Source organism: Siniperca chuatsi, linkage group LG7 (assembly GCF_020085105.1).
Source record: "Siniperca chuatsi isolate FFG_IHB_CAS linkage group LG7, ASM2008510v1, whole genome shotgun sequence".
NCBI lineage: Eukaryota > Metazoa > Chordata > Actinopteri > Centrarchiformes > Sinipercidae > Siniperca > Siniperca chuatsi.
This window is the reverse complement of record NC_058048.1, coordinates 10,765,210-10,786,784: the sequence shown is the minus strand read 5'-3', so window position 1 is coordinate 10,786,784 and position 21,575 is coordinate 10,765,210. Positions and strand designations below refer to the sequence as shown.

Here is a 21,575-nt window from a genome sequence, read left to right as displayed (position 1 = left end):
TGCCATATTAAACTAAAGCTAATACACGTCTCCAGAGTAATTCTCAACATTGTAGAAATATTATCTCTTCTACCCTGAAATTATATAGTTTTATAGATACATTATACAATTGTATGTGTATATTTTTATACAGTTTTATAAATTAAGGTCTTGATAATTATCTTTCATGCTATAAAAATCTTATTTTGGATCAAACAGATGTGTTAGAAGTGTTAGTTTGATTAATTTGTTACTTTAGTGGCAGATAAATGTGCTGTATGGCTCCTGTATGGTAGTTTGTGATGGTTGTGTCAGTGTATGGCCTAACATAACTGGAGTTGATCCCGTGTCTTGGGGCTCAGCTGATGGAAAGCACCAGGTGGTGGTCAGTGCTCGGCAGCCCCCCCGATCTCATACGCAGAAATTAGCTGCAAGCCACACCTACAAACTAATGCCACATACACTACAACAAGGTCAGGTCCTACAGTTTAGATAAGAGTTTAAAATAATTATTTAAGTCTTTAATTTTGTTCTGACTGTGAGTAGTATATTGTTATAACTGTTTCCCAGAAAAAGAAGAAATAATGAAAAATATTTCCATTGTGCCCTCCACATGTAAGTCTAGATTTCAAGTTGCATTCCTGTTCTCCCTGATACAATTAAAAATGTGCAGCAGTCTGATGGAGGAGGCTGTGCCAGACACTGTACTTAACTGAGGAGTGGTTGTATGCTTTTTAGGAAAAACTGAAAGGCAAGCTTATTCTCTGTGAGTTTCACAAGCATTCTTCACTGTAAATGCGGGTCTGTGGGCACTCTCAAATGAAATAAAACATTCAGTCCAGAAGCCAAATGAGGAAAAACACTTTAAACTATTATACTGGTGTCTATACATCTTTGTTAGGAGGAGAAAAATGTACAGCCAAAGTGCTCTGTACTCTAGATGAATGTTACACGCCTAAGACATCAGATATACTGTATATTAATTTAACAAGACAAGAATACAGAATTTAGTCCTCAATGCGAAGGAACTGTGACTGCTATAGCTTTGTTCCCCATAATAAATATTAATATGACATTACAGACTTAAAATCCTTTGTCCTGAATTGTACAAATGATTAGTGCATTGCACAGTGACCATGACAAGGATGATGACTGAGGGTTTTGCTTATGCAGAGCTCAGTTTGCCATCAAGCATGTTGATGTGCAAAGACTGCTGAGTGCAGTGGGTCACAGTGTCACCTTGAAAAGCCTCAAACAGCAGGAGCAGCAGTACCAGGCCTGGTACCAACTCTGGCTCCTTGCTGCATCGATTCTGAAATATGCACCAGGAAAAGATTGTCAGTCACACTAATGTGTGCAATAATACAGCTCAAAAGATTTAACAGACTGATGATACATTAACCTTGATGGGGGGACAACTATAAGTCTGTTAATAATTGTCATACAAATGACAGTTAGTTCTAGTTCGCTTTCAAGCTGTTTTATGAGTGCATTGAGTAATAAAAATTGAGTTTTTTAGTAATTTGTTCATCGTTTATGATATCTTGCACAATAACATTTTTTCTGACACACAGTATAAGACAGTTAGTTACAGTCTCCCAAAGCAATTACTATGATTAATTGAAGAACTTTGTATTGAATTTTGTTTTTAAGTCCACACCTGATTCATTGTTTGATAAGATTTCTGCACATTTCAACAATACATTTTTTCTATATAACAGACCAGACCATTCAAATTATATAGTTTTCCTCAATAAAACACATTTTTGTTGTTTGTTAAATTATGTGTTGTCTCCACATCCTACCTTCCTAGCTGGATGACAGCGTGCAGATTGGGACCTTGGTGCCTGCTGGAAGCCCAGAAGTATCTGTCACACTGGAGGGAAGAGGCCTTAAAGGGGGAGGTAGGATTAAAACCACCCTATCTCTGCAAAATAATCAATTCTTACAACAGTGAGGCTTACTCAGCTTGGCTTTTACAGGGAGGTTTGGACAGACTACACCACCACTAGTCGAATTTTTGAAAGATATTCTGAGGAGGTACCCTGAAGGTGGACAGATTCTGAAAGTAAGTGACGTAAGACATGAAAAAATAATTTTTGTGGATGTTGGCCTGATACAATTCACTCAAACAGGAAAAAAACGATGTCGTTTTTATTCTTAGTACAATTGCCTCTCTTTTAGTTGTGATTTCTCCAAGGCAAAGGCTATAGTCAATAACACAGATGTCATGGGATTTGGAATGAGAAAATATGCTAGCACAAAAACAAAGGGCATAGTTTTATTTTGGCTTAACTTGCTGGCACTAGCTTATATTACCATACATGGTAGCAACATTGCCAGGGTAAAGGGGTGAAGTCCCACTGAGGTCATCCACTCTAATAATGTGCTCATTTTACTGTAAGACTTTTTGGATAAAAGCATCCACCAAATAAGGTGATGTCACTGTGCACAATGCATTTCTTAAAACCACAATAAAGGCCCTGCCTTCATAAATGTATGTATTTGTTGTGTTTTATTTTGAAGGAGTTGATTCAAAATGCTGAGGATGCTGGAGCCACAGAAGTCAAATTCATGTATGATGAGACAGAGTATGGAGTGGAGTCACTGTGGTCACCTGACATGGCTCAGCATCAAGGTTAGTAGTTACAGTAAACAATTAAGCACTACAGGATAGCCCAGTGATAAGTTAGACTGTTCTTTAATTGGAGGGCATAAGTTCAAGCCCTTGTGTTGGCAAGAGTCTATCCTGCTTAAGTATCGTTAAGTAGGTTTTCTGTAGCTGATCCTCAGCCCCGACCTCCCTGTGAACAAGAAAAAGGGAAGACACAAATACATTTGTTACAGGGATTATTCAAATAATATATTATTACATTGTACCTTTACTGCATATGTATTTTTAGGTTGTCTTAACTTGTTTGTACTGACCTGGTTTTAACTCATTGTATTGCAGGTACGGCACTGTATGTCTACAATGATGCTGTGTTCACTGTGGAAGACTGGAATGGGATTCAGGAGATTGCGAGGAGCAGGAAGAGAGAGGACCCTTTGAAAGTTGGACGATTTGGAATTGGCTTCAATTCTGTTTACCATGTTACAGGTGAGGACTGTCTCCAAATGCTAATCATAATTTCTATTATCAAATGCTTGCTTACAGTACAACCAATTTCCTCATGTGGAATAAGTCTTTAGAAACTAAGAATACCCTGTGTTAAGAATTTTCCTGCCAAAATGTTTTCTGTATAACTCTGTGAATGATTGTGTATACATTCTTTGTTACACCAGTATTACCATACTAATTTGAGCTGTACATCAGAATCAAATCAGAGAAAATTATGTCCAGAAATTGTTCCAATGATATAAAGGTTTTAATAAAAGCACTGCCAAGCAATGCAACACTAGCTATTAAATCCTGGCATATCATTACTATATTTAAAAGCAAACAACTTGTTTAAAAGAAAGCTATTGTTATTTTAAAGTTAAATTAAAGTAGGGATGCAACTGATGATTATTTTCATTATCAATTCATCTGCTGATTATTTTCTCAATTAATTGTTTAGTCTATAAAATGTGACAAAATATAAATAAATGCCCATTACAATTTCCAAGAGTCCAAGGTGACATCTTCAAATTTCTTGCTTTGTTCCAAAAAACAGTCCAAAACCTAAAGATATTTAGTTTACAATGATATAACACAAAAAAAGCAGAAAAACACACAAAAAGCACAAAAAACTCCTCACATTGGAGAAACTGTAACTAGGGAATGTTTGCCATTTTTGTTTGAAAAAATTATGTGAATTGACAATGATAATCGTGGAAGCTCCAAATTAAAGTACACTACAGAATTAACAACCTGTTTAGTTTAATTTTTTGTGTTTTTCTTCTCAATATTTAGACGTTCCCAGTATATTCAGTGGAGACCAGATTGCCATGCTGGACCCTCATCAGACCCTGTTTGGAGTCCATGAGTCTGGACAGTGTTGGAACTTGAAGACAGACATTAAGGAGATCACAGAACTGGCTGACCAGTTTGCTCCCTACACTGGGATGTTTGGGAGCTCTGAGAAAACCATTAAGGATGGCAGCTTTCCTGGAACATTGTTCCGCTTCCCACTTCGCCTGAAACCCTCCCAGCTCAGTGGCAACATTTACAACAAAGAAAAGGTTTTGGAGCTCTTTGAGTCTTTCAAAGCGGACGCAGACACGGTGCTCCTCTTCCTCAAGAGTGTTCAGAAGATCTCCTTGCATGTGCGTGAGTCTGATGGTACAGAACGCATGTTGTTTCAGGTTACGGCAACAGAGAATACTGATGATAAGTTAGAAAGGCCGAACGCACTGAAGACACTGGGTCAGGCTACAGACAGCTACAGCAACGGAGTTCCCAGTTCTACCATTACTTGCGTCACTTACCAGGTCAACATAGAGACTCAGGATGAAACAGCTAAAGAGACTCAGAGGATGACGTGGCTGGTTTGTAATGGAGTTGGGGGCAGAGGAATGTGTTCTGAGTTGGACTCTCTGGCAGATGATTTGAAGTTCATGCCTACCATTGGCATTGCTCTGCCTCTTACTGTGATCAACAAAGAAGACAAAGGTGCCGCATCTGGTTTCTCGGGACGAGCTTTTTGTTTCCTTCCCCTTCCCCCCGGGGAGGAGAGTGAGACAGGGCTTCCAGTTCACGTCAGTGGCTTCTTCGGCCTGACAGACAACCGTAGGAGTATCAAGTGGCGGGAAGTGGACCAGTGGAGGGATCCAGCAGCCTTGTGGAATGAGCTGCTTATAATCACTGTCATCCCTAGGGCTTACTTCATGCTCATCACTGAGGCTATCAAAAGGGTACAGACAAAAAAGGACCAAGACTTTCCACTGTCCCCTACAGGGACCTATGGGGCCTGGCCAGACCCTAAGCAGGTCAAGTCCCGCTGGAAACCCATCCTCCAGCCGCTGTTTCATGACTTGCTGCAGCAGCAAGTCATCTATTCCCTCAGTGAGAGCTGGATCCGGGTGGACCAGGCTGTATTCTCAGAGCTGGACACAGACAAGGACATTTCAGAGACTGTGATCAACTACCTCCAAAGCTCAGGAACGCAGGTGGCAAAGGTGCCTGCTGCTGTTGACTTTGTCTTGGCTGCCTACATGATTGAGTCCACTGAAGTGAAGAAGGTGACTCCATCTTTGTTGCGGCAGGTGATCAGGAAGTACAAACACAAAGGTCCCTCACAGGAGAAGCTGCTGCTGCTGGAGTTTGTGCTTAGTGACGCCAATTACAGTGACCTCATAGGACTGGATCTCCTGCCACTGCAAGATGAGACATTTACAACGTTTTCATCTTCTGTCTGTGAAAAGGATGCCATTTACATAGCATCTGAAGAATACCCCAGGTAGAGATAAATTGAAATAGTGCATTTCCACTACATTGAGTGGCAAAGGCAGTCTGTGTTTCAACCAAGTTGTTGCAGTTCTTGTCTAAATTACCTAAATTATTCTTTAGTCTTCCCTTAATGTACATTTACCTTTAACTTCAAAAATGATTTTAATGAGTCGAATGAATACTATATTTTTACCTGAAATGAACTGGAAAGTTTTTTCATGGACAGAGTGGTTATTAATTTGAATATTTTGTATTTTAGCCCAGATTTAAATAGGTGCACCAGCCTGGAGGGTCTGCTTGCCATCTAAGACTTAGTCAGTGTGTTATTAGTGCCTCTCTCCTTTCATTATATACATATAAACAGTAAGAGCAAATAGAAGTCCATGGCTTTAGTAAGGTTACTGCAATTTGCAAAGACCAATTTTAAGGTGAAAAATGTCCACATCTGAAAAGCTAGTGGCTTTGTTTCTGCCTTTGAAAATTAGATTACATGCAAATTTCATCCAGATATATTATTTTTGCTCAGCTATATGGCATTGTTCTTTTATTTCATTAGCTTATTTGATCAATCACAGCATCAGACTTTGCAATTGGAAATTATTCAACATTAAAACACATGTACACATAGAATTGAATTTGTAAAATTTCTCACCTTTCCTTTCTTTTTTTCTTTCTTCTTTTTATTTGTCATAAGGTCTCTGTATCCAGGACTTGAGGGTCGGTTCATACTGGAGAGCATTAAACCTTCAGTAATGGACAGTTTGAAGAAAACAGCCAAAAGCAGAGGTAATGTAACATATTTAATTTACATGTAATCTCTTTCACATAAATACATGTATGTATAAATATCCTTGGTCCCAAACAGGGACCAGGAGACTTTTATATTGTAAAATATTTTGACCAATTTATTTGTAATCTCAACAATAGGATCTGACAGTAAAGCTATCCCTAAAAATCTGTGAATTTAATCACAGATTTTTAGACACTGCTTAAAGAACTGTGCAAAGTAGGATTTATAAAGTATAAAATGTGATATCTCAAACTGAAACTGAAAAATCCTCACTGTCCCTGTAATTACTATGAGGGTTATGTGGGCTCAGTCATGTTGTAGTAACGGTCACCTTACTCTCCTGCAGTGCCAGCAGGGCATTAAATCTGGTACACTGCTGATAGATAATTTAGGAGTGGGAGGTAGAAAGGGAAAGAGAGAGTGAGCATGCTAAATCATGTAAGAGTTGTTTTTGTGCCACTCGATCCACAAGATCAGATCCTGAGTGCACTCACTGCCATACTCAACCATGATTATGGCAAGAAGGCTGTGAAGCAGGCAGAGGAAATACGCTGAGTAATAGATTTGTGCTCTAAACCCAAAATGAAAGACACAGAGAATATTGTAATTTAACATAACTACAATGTTGATTTCATATATATTTTTTCTTGGATGTTTCATTCTGTGGACTGTGTTGCACTCCATTTTTGTACAGTCATTTACATAGTATCTACAGTAGCTTAAAGGGACAGTTTGTCCCAAAATCAAAAAAACATATTTTTCCTCTTACCTTAAGTGCTATTTATCCATCTAGATTGTTTTGGTGTGAGCTGCTGGGTTTTCGAGATATTGGCCGTAGAGATATCTGCATTTTTTATATATAATGGGACTATGTGGCACTCGGCTTGTGGTGCTCAAAGCGAGAAAAAAATACATATGAAAAACTCAACAGCAGTGTCTCTTTCCAGAAATCATGACCCAGTTACTCAAGATAATCCACAGACCTTGTTGTGAGTAGTTTCATGTAGGAACTATTGGTAGAACATTAACGTTCAGTACCATCCTACATCTATTAGAAACCTTCACTCAGCTGCCCATTCTGTCCCCACCCCTGCTGATGATGTTAGAGTACCACTTTGGAGTTACTCAGATCCTCTGACATCACCCGACCTACCCCTCTCCACCCCTGTCTTTCTCACTCTCTGCAATAGGACAGAGAAAAACTCTAAAAATGTGTCCCTTGAATTACAGTGCAACAATATCTTTGGGGGTGCTCAGGTAGGTATTTCAAAGTCTGTCAAATATGGAACCTTTTTACTATTAACCTAAACTAATGCATGACTGTAAATGAGCACCATGGTAACAGCAGTCAGAGAACTCTCACAGATATGAGAAGTAAATAAACAACAACTCACATGTTTAGTTTCTGTAAAAATTCTGTCCTATAAGTGAAACACATTCACTCATCATCATTTCGACTTATTTTATACAGGTTTCCTGTAGTGTTTCATGGTGCACTTTATGACTTGCAGTGTTTTACTAGCTACTAGACTTTTTCAGAAATGGTATTCCCCTTTTTAATATAAATTTAACAATCTGTGTGTGTGTGTGTACAGAACAGGTTTTGTGCAAGTGTGTTTGCATGGTTTACATCAGCATTATGTGCTGCAATATTAATTGCGGAGAATGAATATACTAATTATTTATATTTAGTCGTTTTTAACTAAATTAATTTAAAAGTGAATCTGTACAGTGTTGCTCTCTAATTTATTTAGAAACTGATTTTGGTGGATTGTTAAGACAATTTTAACAATTTTTTCCAAAACAGCTGCAATGTTTTTCCGGTTTTAAAATGGTAGCAAATTGAAGAGCAGTGATAGCCCAGAGAGTTTCGCATTTGTAGGAGGGTTTTATGTTGATTTCTGAAAAAAAGAACTGTCAATCATTTGTTGTGCAGCCAACTTGACATGACATCTGCCTTAAGAAAATGCCTATTGCGCCTTGTCAAACCTCACAGAGTGAAGCAAAATTGGGTCAGAGTGTAAGAAAAAAACAACTTTCATCTTCTGACAGCTGCATCGTGCAATAACAACAACAAACCTAACTTTGTCAGCTTTGATAGTTAACATTTAGCAACTTCTATAATAATAACTGAAGCTAATTAAATTTTCCCTTGTTATTTGAACAGGAAGACCCTGCACTCAGCTACAAGTGCTGAACCCTGAACGATCAGCTCGACTCATCAAGGAGATCCTATCAACAGCCTGGCCAAGTAGAGACTTCATTGTCCAATGGGAACCTGGAAACAGAGAGTTGAAGCATCCTACAGTTTCCTGGATGAAAGTGATTTGGAAGCATCTCTACATAAATTTTGCTGACGAACTAAGTACCTTTGAAGACATGCCTTTGATCCCACTTGTGCCACTTGAGGAAAGCATGGACGTAGTTAAGCTTCTACGTCTCAAAACTCCATCCCCCATAATTCTTGTGGATGAGGAAGAGGCATCACTTTCTGAAAACCTTCTTGACATCATGGAAAAGCTTGGAGGAGTAGTGATAAAAAAGCTGGATTCATGTTTGCAGCACCCTCTGCTAAAGAATTACATCCATCCTTCCTCTCCTGGTATGCTTCTGCAAATTATGGATAGATTGTCAACACAACGATTATCCAGCCAAGTCTCTTCTTTCTCAGTCAAAGAGAAGACTGCGCTCAGAAACTTTCTTGCAGGACTGTCTGATATTACAGAGAGGGAAAAGCATATCCTGCTTGAGCTTTCCATCTTTGAGAAAGTGGGAACCTGCTCTGGAGGTACCTCAGCATTTACATCTTTGAGAGGTGCTAGAGCTTTACATCATAGAGCCAAGTATCCACCAGATGTGAAATTATCCATAAATCTTGTGAGTTGCTGTGACGAGGAATCTATTCGGCTCATCAAGATGCTAAATGTAGAACAAGTGAAAACAACAGAATGTTTGAAGATGATTATTCAGGATATTGAGAGGGGATTCTACACAACAGATGAGATAACCCAAATCATGCTTTGGGCACTTAAACATCTGGCGTTTCTAAAAAATGAAAACTCATTTGTGATTGGATGGCTTTCCGCTCTTAAATTTATTCAGTTGCCTTGCGGAAAATCAGTCAAAGCCTCAGATCTTTTTGATCCCGAGCTAGACATTCTACAGAATCTGTTCTACATGGAAGAGAAAACCAGGTTTCCCACAAGTACATTCACGTCTTCCCCTGATATTCTTCATTCACTCAGACAACTGGGACTAAGAAATGAAGTACAGCTCAGTGAAAAAGATGTACTCAAAGTGGCAAAGAAGATAGAGGAGTTACAAAGCAGCAAGGAACCTGAGTGGGACTTCATAATCAAAAAGGCGAAAACACTCCTGCAAATACTTAACAGACAAACCAAGCTGGTAAAATCAGCTGATGCTCAGACATCATTGCTAAAACTGAAATGGGTACCTGTCTGCAAAGAAAGACCTCTAACTTACCCTAAATCCCTCGCTTGGGTTGGAGATAATCTCAATATCTGCTCTTTGTCTGAGATGTGTGACATATCCCATGCAGTGCTTGTGGGATCTTCAGTAGCACTGGTTGAACACACATCTGCAGGTATGAAGAAGGCACTGAAACTAACTGTAGAGCCACAGGTGGATCAAGTGTTACAGCACCTGAAAGCAGTGAATGACTGGCATCAATCTCAAGCATTCAGCACAGAGGACTGGTATCAATTCCAGCAGATCTTGTTTGAGATTTACGGTTTCATGCAGGCTCATCTTGAGGATGCTAGAGAAGCAATGAAATCACTGCCTTTTGATTGGGTATGGACAGGGAAGACATTCTCATCACCTGGCCAGACGGTCCTAAAGCCCCTCCCTGATCTAGATTTGCAGCCTTACCTGTACTCCCTGCCAAAGACAATTAGAAAGTTTCACAAGCTTTTCAAGTTTTGTGGTTCAGTTGAAGAGGTTTCCCCAAGCCACGTGTTTGAAGTCATCAGCACCATCCGACAAAGATGTGAAGGAGAGATTGCCAAGGAGGAAAGCAAACATGATATCCTACTTTTGATCAACATCCTGAGATGGCTGTACAACAGTCAGATACCTGTAGATAATAACATGCATGTACCAATTCTTTGTTACAAGGATCCAAGCAAATTAGCAATGAAACCCATTCATGAATGCACCTACTGTGACATCAAGGTTGATGATTTGAATGACTTACTTGAAGATGCATCAGAGCCCATTATATTAGTTCATGATGACATCCCCATGAAAACTGCAGAGTGGCTGAAGGTGCCATGTTTGAGCACAAGGTTGATAAACCCAGAGAACCTTGGCTTTGAACAATCAGGCCAACGAGAACCTCTAACAGTAAGAATAAAGAACATCTTGGAGGAATATCCATCTGTAGCAGACATTTTTAAAGAGCTCCTCCAGAATGCTGATGATGCAAGTGCAACAGAGTGCAGTTTCCTCATTGACATGAGAAAAAACACTGACATTCGAGAGAATCTCCTTGACCCTGGCATGGTTGTTTGCCATGGACCATCCTTGTGGTCTTTCAACAACTCTGTATTCTCAGACACAGACTTTCTGAACATCACAAGGTTAGGTGGATCAGTGAAGAGATGTGAAGCAGACAAAGTTGGCAAGTTTGGCTTGGGCTTCAACTCAGTTTATCACATCACTGATATTCCCATCATAATGAGCAGAGAGTTCATGATCATGTTTGATCCAAACATCAATCACATCAGCAAGCACATCAGAGACAGGTCTAATCCAGGGATCAAAATCAACTGGAGCAAACAACAGAAAAGGCTGAGAAAATTCCCCAACCAGTTCAAACCTTTCATTAATGTCTTCAATTGCCAGCTTCCTCTAGCTCAGGACTCCCCATACAAGTACAACGGTACACTGTTCAGACTCCCATTCAGAACAGAGCAGGAGGCCTCGCTAAGTGAAATCAGTAGTCTGTACTACAACACCACGGACATCTATTCCCTGGTTGATGAGTTCAGCATATGTGGCCATCGGTTCATTCTGTTTACTCAGCATGTTGGAAGTATGGTCTTAAAATACCTGAAATATGAGGAACCAAATCCAGCAGGAGCACAAGATGTCGTCACCATCAACAAAAGTGTGTGGTCATCCAAAGCCTCATACGGACCTCTGAGTATCCTAAAATCTGCAGCAAAGGTTATGAAGAAAGTAGCAAGCACCAACAGGGTACCTTCTGATGTTCCCAAGTCCGGCTGCATCATACGCGTTTTGGTGGAGGAGTTTCATAACGTGTTCAAACGCATTGTCGATCTCCACTCGCCACTGTTCAGAGGTTCAGAGGAAGATCCTAACCAGTACTTTGAGATGGCTGCTAAAGGTGTTCAGACAAGAAGACTCACAGATGAAATGCCCCAAAAGGCAGTCGAGGTCACCAACTGGCTCATTTGCTCATGCATGGATATAACTGAGGCACTTAAGTTTTCCCTCAGTGATAGTGGAAAAAGACTTGGACTAGTGCCATGTGGAGGAGTGGCTGTTCTGCTCTCAGAGGAAGAGAATCGCAAATGGACAGTAAAGACAAATGCCACACCAATCGGAGAGGTGTTTTGTTACTTACCTCTCAGAATCAAAACAGGCCTACCAGTCCATATTAATGGCTGCTTTGCTGTGACTTCCAACCGCAAAGAGATCTGGAAGACCGACACCAAAGGACAGTGGAATTCTGTGTTCATGAGACATGTCATTGTCCAGGCCTATTTAGCAGCACTCACAATGCTACGTTCAATGGCTGAAAATGGAGAACTGCTCGACTACAGCTATTATGCAGCATGGCCAGATCCAAGTCAGGTGCATGATGACTTCACACTGATCAGCCAGGGTGTCTACCAAGAAATAGCCAAAGGAGGTGACAGTGAGCATGCAAAGGTTTTCTCAGACGGCAAAACCTGGGTGTCAATCAAGTACGTCAGATTCCTTGATGATGCCTTACTCTGTAGGCCAGACATTGGTCCTGCTGCTTTCAAGATATTCTTGAAATACCTCAAGAAGAGTGGCTCACAAAACCTATGTGCTGTTGAGCTGCCTGACTGGGTGAAGGAGGGATTTGATGATGCTGGATGTAAAGGGAAGTTGATGGAAAACACCCTGACAGAGGAGCAGTTCTTTTCAGATGTCTTTTTCCCTCACATCCAAGAAATCGACAAAGAGGTTCGAGATCCCCTGATCCATTATGTCTTGAATGAGAAACTTGAAGATTTTGCATCAATCCTCAGGGTTACTCCTTGTATCCCATGCTCTGGCCCCAATAAGGAACTGGTTTTACCTTCCAGACTCATTCACCCAGAGGGAAGAGTTGCTAAACTCTACAACACCGATGATGGAAGATTTCCTGAAGGGACTTCTAAAGACTACCTAAACCCTGTGTGTCTAGTGAAGCTAGTGCAGTTAGGCATGGTTAAAGACGATCTGTCATGGGAGGACCTGATTGAACGTGCTCAGTCTGTTATTGATCTTAATGAAAATGATCACACAGCTGCATGCTTTCGTAGCAGTATACTACTCAGTCTCATCGATGAGAAACTGAAGATGAGAGATCCAGGAGCAGCTGATGTCTTAGAAAAACTACAGGACATTAAGTTGCTTCCATTCCTGACAAGACCTGCAGGCTTCTCACTGCCATGGCATGGGAACAACTTTTCTCCAACAACAATGTTCTCTGCTAGAGAACTCTTCACAACTGAACATCAGGACACAGTGTGTCTGATGAAGCCAATCCTGAATGAGAATTCTCCATCTTTCAAAGGTTGTGGTGCAATGTCATTGGCTGTGAAAGACTGTCTTGGTCTAATAAGGAAGCCCTCAGTTAGACTAGTCATCAGTCAACTCAAGAAACTGTCTCAGTCGTTTGATGGTGTCACACTGTATCAGGAAAACATAACAAATGCCTGTTACAAGTTTCTTCATGAGGAAATGCTACAGGATGAAAATGCAAAAGGACAAGTAACTGAGGAACTGAAAGCGTTCAATTCCATCCTGGTGGAGAACACATATGTCAATCCCTCCAAAGTTGCATTCCACCTGAATTTTGATGCAGCTCCACATCTTTATCAGCTCCCTAACAAATACAGAAACAGCTGTCGTGAGCTCTTTGAAAATGTTGGGGTACAGCACAGCTTCACAGTTGAGGATTTCTCAGCAGTTCTTGAAACTGTGAAGCAAGAATGTGGGCGAAGGGCACTCACCGAGGAGAACTTCCAGTTGTGTCGCAGAATTATTAGTGAAGGAATATGGAGCTTGATACGAGACAAGAACCAAGAATACTGCCAAGCGAATTATGGTGGGATTCTGTTACCTGACTCCAATCTGACATTGCAGCCATCAAAATCACTATGCTACAATGACTGCCCTTGGATCAAAGTCAGAGACTCTTCTGTGAAATACTGTCATGGGGATATTCCAAGAGAGGTTGCTGTGAAATTAGGAGCAGTTCCAAAACGTCACAAAGCCTTGGAGAGGTATGCCTCGAATGTCTGCTTTACTCCACTTGGGAGTGAGTTTGGACAGAAAGAAAAACTCACAAGCAGAATTAAAAGCATTCTCAATGCTTATCCATCAGAAAAAGAAATGCTAAAAGAGCTGCTTCAAAATGCAGATGATGCCAAAGCCACTGAAATCTACTTTGTTTTTGATTCAAGGACACACCCCACAGACAGAATATTTGATGATAAATGGATCCCAATGCAAGGCCCTGCCCTCTGTGTATATAACAACCAGCCTTTCACAGAGGATGATGTCAGAGGTATACAGAACCTCGGAAGAGGAACAAAAGAGGCCAATCCAGGCAAAACTGGCCAGTACGGCATAGGATTCAACTCTGTTTATCACATCACTGACTGCCCGTCTTTCATCTCAAACAATGACATTCTGTGTATCTTTGATCCACATGCACAGTTTGCACCTGGGGCTACATCTGTGAGTCCTGGAAGAATGTTTAGAGACTTGGACTCTGACTTCAGATCCCAGTTTTCAGATGTTCTAAATCTTTACTTGGGAGCTCATTTTAAGTTAGAACGCAGCACAATGTTCAGATTCCCCATCCGGTCTACGGAGATGGCAAAGACATCAGAGATCAGTTCTGTCCCAGCATCAGACAGAATGGTGCAAAACCTTCTAGATAAGCTAAAAACTGATGGTGCAGAGCTTCTGATGTTCCTCAACCACATGGAAAAAATATCAATCTGTGAAATTGGTCATGCATCTGGAGAACTGAAAGTGCTCTATTCTGTGACAGCCAAAATAACAGATGGTGATCGGCTAAAACGCAAACAGTTTCATGCCTCAGTCATTGATAGTGTGACCAAAAAGAAGCAGCTCACTGCTATCCCAGTCCAACAGATAACCTACACAATGGACATAGAGGACACTGATGGAAATTTGACCACATGGATGATCTGCAACCGATCTGGCTTCCCAAACATTGAAAATGTCTCAAAAAGTGTGATCTCAGCTCACAAAAATGAAGACATAACTCTGTTTCCACGTGGAGGGGTAGCTGCATGTGTAAGCCACAACTACAAAAAACCCCACAGAGCCTTCTGCTTTCTGCCCCTTTCATTGGAGACTGGCTTACCTTTTCATGTCAATGGGCATTTTGCCCTAGACTCTGCTAGAAGAAACCTATGGAGAGATGACAATGGAGTGGGGGTAAGGAGTGACTGGAATAACAATTTGATGACATTACTGATTACCCCTGCCTGTGTGGAACTGCTGATTCAGCTTAAGCGTCGATACTTCCCAGGTCCTGATCCAACCATGACCGTACTACAAGGAACACCACTTCATGTTGTTAAAGATACATTGCGGAAATATCTGTTCTTCTTCCCAGTCAACAGACTTGATATACAGCCAGATTGGTACTGCCTGGTTAAAGCAGTGTACAACTGTATTCATGCTGACCTAAAGCGCCTGCTTCCTGTAGTCAGAACAGCGCACATTGACAACTCTGACATGCACTCTGTCATTTACATTTCATGGGTGAATACATCCACTGCAAACAAAGGCAGAGCCTTTTTTGATAATCTGCTACAAGATGAGCTTCAGCACTTGAAAAACACAGAGTACAACATCACCTCAAGGAAGTCTGTGGCTGAAAATGTCTACAGACTGAAAACCTTGCTTCTGGATATTGGTTTCAACCTGGTTCACAGCTGCGATGAGACAGTAAATCTCTACTTCTGTTTGGAAGATGCAGGGATACCAGTCAGTTATGTGACACCAGTGGATGTCCGCAACTTTCTTCACACTTTCTCATCACCAGACACATCTTGCCATGTTGGAAAACTCCCTTGCCGTCTCCAACAGTCAAATTACAAGCTGGTTCATAACTTGAAGCTTCTAGTCGACTACTGCTTCAAAGATATAGAAGTGGACGAAGTCAAAATTGAGGGCTTGCCTCTGTTGATAACAATGGACAATATGGTACAGGTGTTTGATTCCAAGAGACCAAAGTTCCTGACAACACATCATGAGCTAATCTCATCAAGGAAAGAAATGTTCATGAATACATTGTACATCAGGTATAGCAACATCCTTTTGAAGGAAGGAGCTGCAAAGATCTTTGACATCAGTTGCTTTGGTGACCTACTGGGGTCTGTTCTTCCAAGAGAGTATCGAACAAGGATCCCTGTAAAGTGGAGAGACACCTTTACAAGTGAATCTTGGCTGAAGAATGTGTGGAACTTCATCAGTGAGAATATCGCTGTTAAGGAAGATCAGGTGGACATCACACCAAGTTTCAACACAGTGCTTGACATTCTGAAAGACTGGGCTTTGTTACCTGGAATCAAATTCATGGTAAGAGAAAAGATAGTTGTCCCTGAGCATGATGTGCTTTTACCTCTGAGTTTGATGAACATAGCCATATTTCCACATGGCCAAAATGACAAAGTCTTTCACACCCTAATGAAAGCAGGGTGCATTCAGCTTGCAGTGAACAAAATCTGTGTCAAAGAGAATCCTATCATGCCTTTTCTGGCACAACTCACAGCAAACATTGAAAATCCATCAAGTGTTCTGAAAGCTGTAGAGTACATGATTCAGACATCTGCATTCAAAGTAGCAAACCTGACTGACAAGGACTTTGAGGCTCTTCTGTTGTATTTCAACTGCAACCTAGCTAATCTCACTCAACAGGATGCACAGAGCCTAAAACTCCTCCCATGCTTTAAATCAGTTAGTGGGAGATACATCAGCATTGCAAACTATGGGACAAACTATGTCCTTGCAAAAAGCATTCCCACTGTGGACATAGACAAATGGGCTCACACAACCTCCTTTGCCTTTCTTGCTGACAGTCCGCAGCTGAAAGAACTGTACACCTTCCTTGGCTGCATGCCAATTGATGACTTAGAAATCTACCTTCAACATCTCCTGCCAAAGTTTGAGAGTCTTTCCTATGATGCCAAAGTGGAACACATTGTCTACTTAAAGGAGAGACTTTTGTCAATGGAAGAATCATGCGAGATGAAGGATCAGCTCTATGAGAAACTGGAGGGACTGTTGTTCATCTATGACTACTCAAACAGACTCAGGCCAACCAAGTTTTTCTATGATGAGACAGTGAAGGTATTTGAAGTTATGCTACCTGCAAAGTCATTCATACCAAGTGACTTTTTTAAGAAAGTTGAGCAAGTGTCAAAACCCAAGAATGGGACATTGTTGCTCACCTCATGGATAACCTTTCTGAGAAATATTGGTCTCAAGCATGAAGTGTCACAGCAGCAAGTTCTTCAGTTTGCAAAGGAGGTCAGCATCAAAGCTCAAACAGAGAGCTGGACCAAAGAAAAAGTGCAAACCATTGTCGATGTTCTCTTGAACCACATTTTCAAAGAGAGGACGGACCTGTTCCAGGGTACTTTTCTCAAAGAACTCTCAATGATACCATTCCTGTGTCCCGAGAGAGCCCCCAAAGAACTAATAAAGCTTCATTCGCAGTACCAAGAGATGAGTGGCACACTTCCTCTGATTCGCTTCAGTGGGTCTCAGGTAAATCCAAAATTCAAGCAAACAGATATCATTCACTTGCTCTGGACATCTTGCCCAATTCTACCTGAGAAAGCTACACCATCAAGCATAAAGGACCAGGAGGAAAGCACTCTCACTGGACAGGAACAACTTGACCAAGTGTTGAACATGTTAAGTGTCAACTTGGACCCACCGTTGGAGAAAGTCATAAGCAACTGCAAGAACATCTGCAACATATCCAGTCCAGATGACGAAATGGTGAAAACCAGGAACAAAGTTTTAAGGTCCACCTACGAGTTCCTCAATGCAGATAAAAGAGATTTCCGTTACCAGCTCCATGGGGTGGCTTTTGTCATGGTTGAAGATGGCTGGAAATTGCTGAAACCTGAAGAGGTTGTCATCAATTTGGACAATGAATCTGACTTCAAACCCTACTTGTACAAATTACCTCTAGAACTTGGTACCTTTCATCAACTGTTCAAACTTCTTGGCACAGAAGACGTTGTGTCAACCAAACAGTATGTTGAAGTGCTGTGGCGCATTTACAGAAGTTCAGAGGGCAAGCAGCTTGACCCAAATGAAATGAGAACTGTGAAAAGGGTTGTTTCAGGATTGTTCAAGTCTCTCCATAATGATCCAGTGGAAATTCGCAAAGATCTTGAGAGTCTCAGAGATTTGACATTTTATCTGCCAAGTCATGATGGTAGATTAGCAAAATCCAGTAGCTTGGTGTTTGATGATGCCCCACACTACAAGAGCAGAATTCAGGGTAACGTTGGAGTTCAGATGCTTGTGGACATGAGCCAGTGCTATCTGGGCAAAGATCACGCCTTCCACACAAAGCTGATCATGCTACTTCCACAGAAACTAAGGCCTAGACTGTTGAGTAGCATTCTTGAAGAGCAACTTGATGAGGATTCTCCAAAAATGTGCCAATTTGGAGCACTTTGCTCACTTCAAGGTCGCCTTCAGCTGTTGCTGTCGTCAGAGCAGTTCATCACAGGACTGATCAGAATAATGAAACATGAAAATGACAATGCATACCTTGTGAATGAGGAAAAAGCCATACGTCTCTGCAAAGCACTTTGTGAAGGATTGAAAGTTTCTTGTTTTGAGAAACTCCAGACAACATTAAGAGTAAAAGGATGTAGTCCCATCCCACACAGCCGCAGCGAAACACTTGCCTTCCTCAAGAGGTATGGGACAGCTGTGATTCACCTCTACATCCAGCATTCAGACAGCAAAGACATTAATTTTCTCTTAGCACTGGCAATGACATTGAAGTCTGCTACAGATAATTTGATTTCTGACACATCCTATCTGATTGCCATGCTGGGTTGTAATGACATCTACAGAATCACAGAGAAGCTGGACAACCTTGGGGTTAAGTATGACTCAACAGAGCCTTCAAAACTTGAGCTTCCCCTCCCTGGAACCCCCATACCAGCTGAGATACACCACACACTCCTCATGGATCCCATGAATGTATTTTATCCGGGAGAGTATGTGGGTTACCTTGTAGACTCTGAGGGTGGAGACATGTATGGGTCCTACCAGCCTACCTATACATATGCCATCATTGTTCAAGAAGTAGAAAGAGAAGAGGAGGAAAACACAACAAGTTTCCTTGGAAAATGCTTCCAGATTGACATTGGTTACAGTGAGTACAAAATAGTCAGTTCCCTCGACTTGTACAAATTCTCAAGACAAGATGAAAGTACCCATGTGCGAGACACCAGTGCTCCATCAACCCCTACAAGCCCAAACAGTCGTTCCTCTGGTCTACGAATGATCCCTCCTCTTTTTGCTGGTAAGGAAAACCTCAGACCCCCCCCTCAAAAACAGTCTCCAAAAAAGATCAAGCTTCATGCATTGCCTGAGATATTGAAAGAAGTGACCTTAGTAGTTGAACAAGCTTGGAAGCTTCCTGAGACAGAGAGAAAGAAGATAATCCGCCGATTGTATCTCAAGTGGCATCCAGACAAAAATGCAGAGAATCTGGACATTGCCACAGAAGTCTTTAAGCACTTACAGAATGAGATCAACAGGATGGAGAAACAGTCTTTGGCTGATCAGCAAAATACTGACAGAGCTTCTAGGAGATCCTACTCCACATCATCATCCCGCTTCCAGTCAGAGAAGTTCTCATTTCAAAGGTTTTATTCATCGTGGAACCAAGAAGCAACAAATCACAAGTCAGAAAGGCAACAGTTCAGGGAACATTATACAAGCTATGCAGGTTCGTCACACTCTCACCGTTTCTTTGTGCCCCCTACTTTCAAGACAGTTGGAAACCCTGTGGAAGCCCGCAGGTGGCTTAGACAAGCAAGAGCAAACTACTCTGCTGCTCGGAATGATCTTCATAAAAATGCCAATGAGTGGGTTTGTTTCAAATGCTACCTGGCCACAAAGCTTGCACTGATAGCTGCCGACTATGCAGTCAGAGGAAAGTCAGACAAAGATGTGAAACCAACTGCTCTGGCTCAAAAAGTTGAAGAGTACAACTCCCAGTTAACAGGCCTTGCAAATGATGTTCAGATCCTGGAAGGATATGGTGTGGACAGCCTGAGAACTCGCTATCCTGATCTCCTGCCATTTCCACAGATTCCCAATGACAGATACACATCTGAGGTGGCAATGAGAGTGATGGAATGTACCGCACGGATTATCATAAAGCTTGAAACCTTTGTGCAGCAAAAAATGTAATACTGTTGTCAAAGATGACAATGAAACTACAGTATGCAGAGATCCTCTGTGGAATAGAGGACACCCGTGGCTGTGTGCAATACTGATCATGTATATCACTTTTAATAAAATTGAAGTATCCACCTGGCAGCTTATGGTACATATGCAGTTTCTACCTGTGATGGTGGTGCTGTGGCCCATGCACAGCAAATAAATGTATGGCTCCCATAACCTATTAGGCTGTCTGAATATAGATTTGCTGTAATATGTGAAAAAAAAAAAACAATTCTGCATATGCTGTACATACAAATGCATAAGCAATACGTTTTGTTTACCAAAGTCCCCACACTGAATATATTTGCTCTCCATTAGATTAAAAAATATGCTGCTTTTTTTACTTTATCTTTTATAAAAAAAAAACATAAATATATATATTTTCTTGCTACAGAAAACCAGTGGAGTGTACTGAAAGGATACGCTTATAATGAAGAAATAGATAAACTCTAAATGGCAAATACTGCAATTATTGTCATGCAGCGTGTCCTATTTGCGAGATCTCAGCAAGTCAAGGAAATTACAATCATGTTTGTAAACTTTCTTTTTTGTATTTTTATGGTTGATTTCATATAATTTCTGTAAAAGTTGTACATTTTCTGTAACATAGCCAGTCACTTGTTTATGGACAAGGCACTTTTTTGAAACTCCTCCTCATGTACTCGTACTTGCACTTGTATAGCGCTTGTGTCACCCCAGCAACTCGGGAGAATCCAACTGTGAATGGAAAACTCTTTATATTACTTTAAAAGCAATTGCTTTTTTCTTCGGGGATATATTTTGTTTTGTTATAGCCATGTTAAATGTGTGTTGTGCTCTATACAGTAACATTTGGTGACTGTTTTGCATCATTACCTGTTCATATGAACCATGTGTACTCTGGGGCCCTACAGAGAGCAAGTCTGCTTTGATAACTAGGTAAAGGGCAGTGATGACTGTAGCTCTGCTTCTGCTTAAAGAAGTCATCCAAAAGTTGTCTCTTTTTACAGTGATGGCCTGTTTGGGAATACTCAGTAGGACAGTGTGATAAAATAAAGAGCCATACATATGCTATAATTTGGGCACAACCCTTAACATGTTAACCTTTGCCAACATGAAACCATGTTCATACATTTTCAGTAATTTTAACTGGTTTAAGGAACATAGAACAGCACCAAACTGGTGCTTGTGTGTTTTTATTGTATTACTGGCTTTATTTTACCTTTCATTTGAAGGACTATACACACACACTGACCACATATTGTGAATGTTATTTTGAAACATAATTTAAAATGTGCTTCTTGGTATCTGTTGTCTTATTACACCTCAAGCTTGAGGTGACTCAGCCGAGGGTGTCCATGAATAAACCATGGAGAACCTTGTGTATCATACATGTTGATGTACACTGTGCCATAGGAAGGCCTAATAAATTCCCCTTAAATAAACTGTCAGTTTTTGTTTCTAGTTTAATTAAAGAAGGTACATTTTGAAAAGAATGTTACAAGTCTGTCTATGATGTAAACAATTTTGGCACTTTTAAATTGTCATTTCATATGTTGTCTCAAGTTTGCAAGCAAAACAACCGACTTGTTCTCTTAAGTGGAGAAACATTAACTCCGTTATAATGTACTCTTATTGGTATTGACATGGAATTGTCAGCTTATTTTAGAAATAAAGTTCAGTTGTAGAATTATGTTGTTT

General features: G+C 40.8%; 1 protein-coding gene across 6 annotated transcripts in view; it reads left to right on the top strand.

The window, feature by feature from the left end:
* The window catches only part of sacs (sacsin molecular chaperone), a 28,710-nt gene extending 7,391 nt beyond the window's left edge, over nucleotides 1-21,319 (top strand). For 3 of the 6 annotated variants that reach the window (XM_044201606.1, XM_044201607.1, XM_044201608.1), the window contains exons 5-12: nucleotides 1,793-1,883; nucleotides 1,962-2,047; nucleotides 2,506-2,617; nucleotides 2,933-3,079; nucleotides 3,875-5,360; nucleotides 6,045-6,136; nucleotides 7,371-7,397; nucleotides 8,308-21,319. In XM_044201606.1, the coding sequence (XP_044057541.1) occupies nucleotides 1,793-1,883; nucleotides 1,962-2,047; nucleotides 2,506-2,617; nucleotides 2,933-3,079; nucleotides 3,875-5,360; nucleotides 6,045-6,136; nucleotides 7,371-7,397; nucleotides 8,308-19,862 (13,596 nt within the window). In that variant the 3' untranslated portion in view covers nucleotides 19,863-21,319. Of the gene's footprint in view, nucleotides 1-1,792; nucleotides 1,884-1,961; nucleotides 2,048-2,505; nucleotides 2,618-2,932; nucleotides 3,080-3,874; nucleotides 5,361-6,044; nucleotides 6,137-7,330; nucleotides 7,398-8,307 lie in introns of all 6 variants that reach the window. The other 3 variants (XM_044201612.1, XM_044201609.1, XM_044201610.1) reach the window with 3 other exon arrangements.
* The last annotated feature ends 256 nt before the right edge of the window (nucleotides 21,320-21,575 follow it).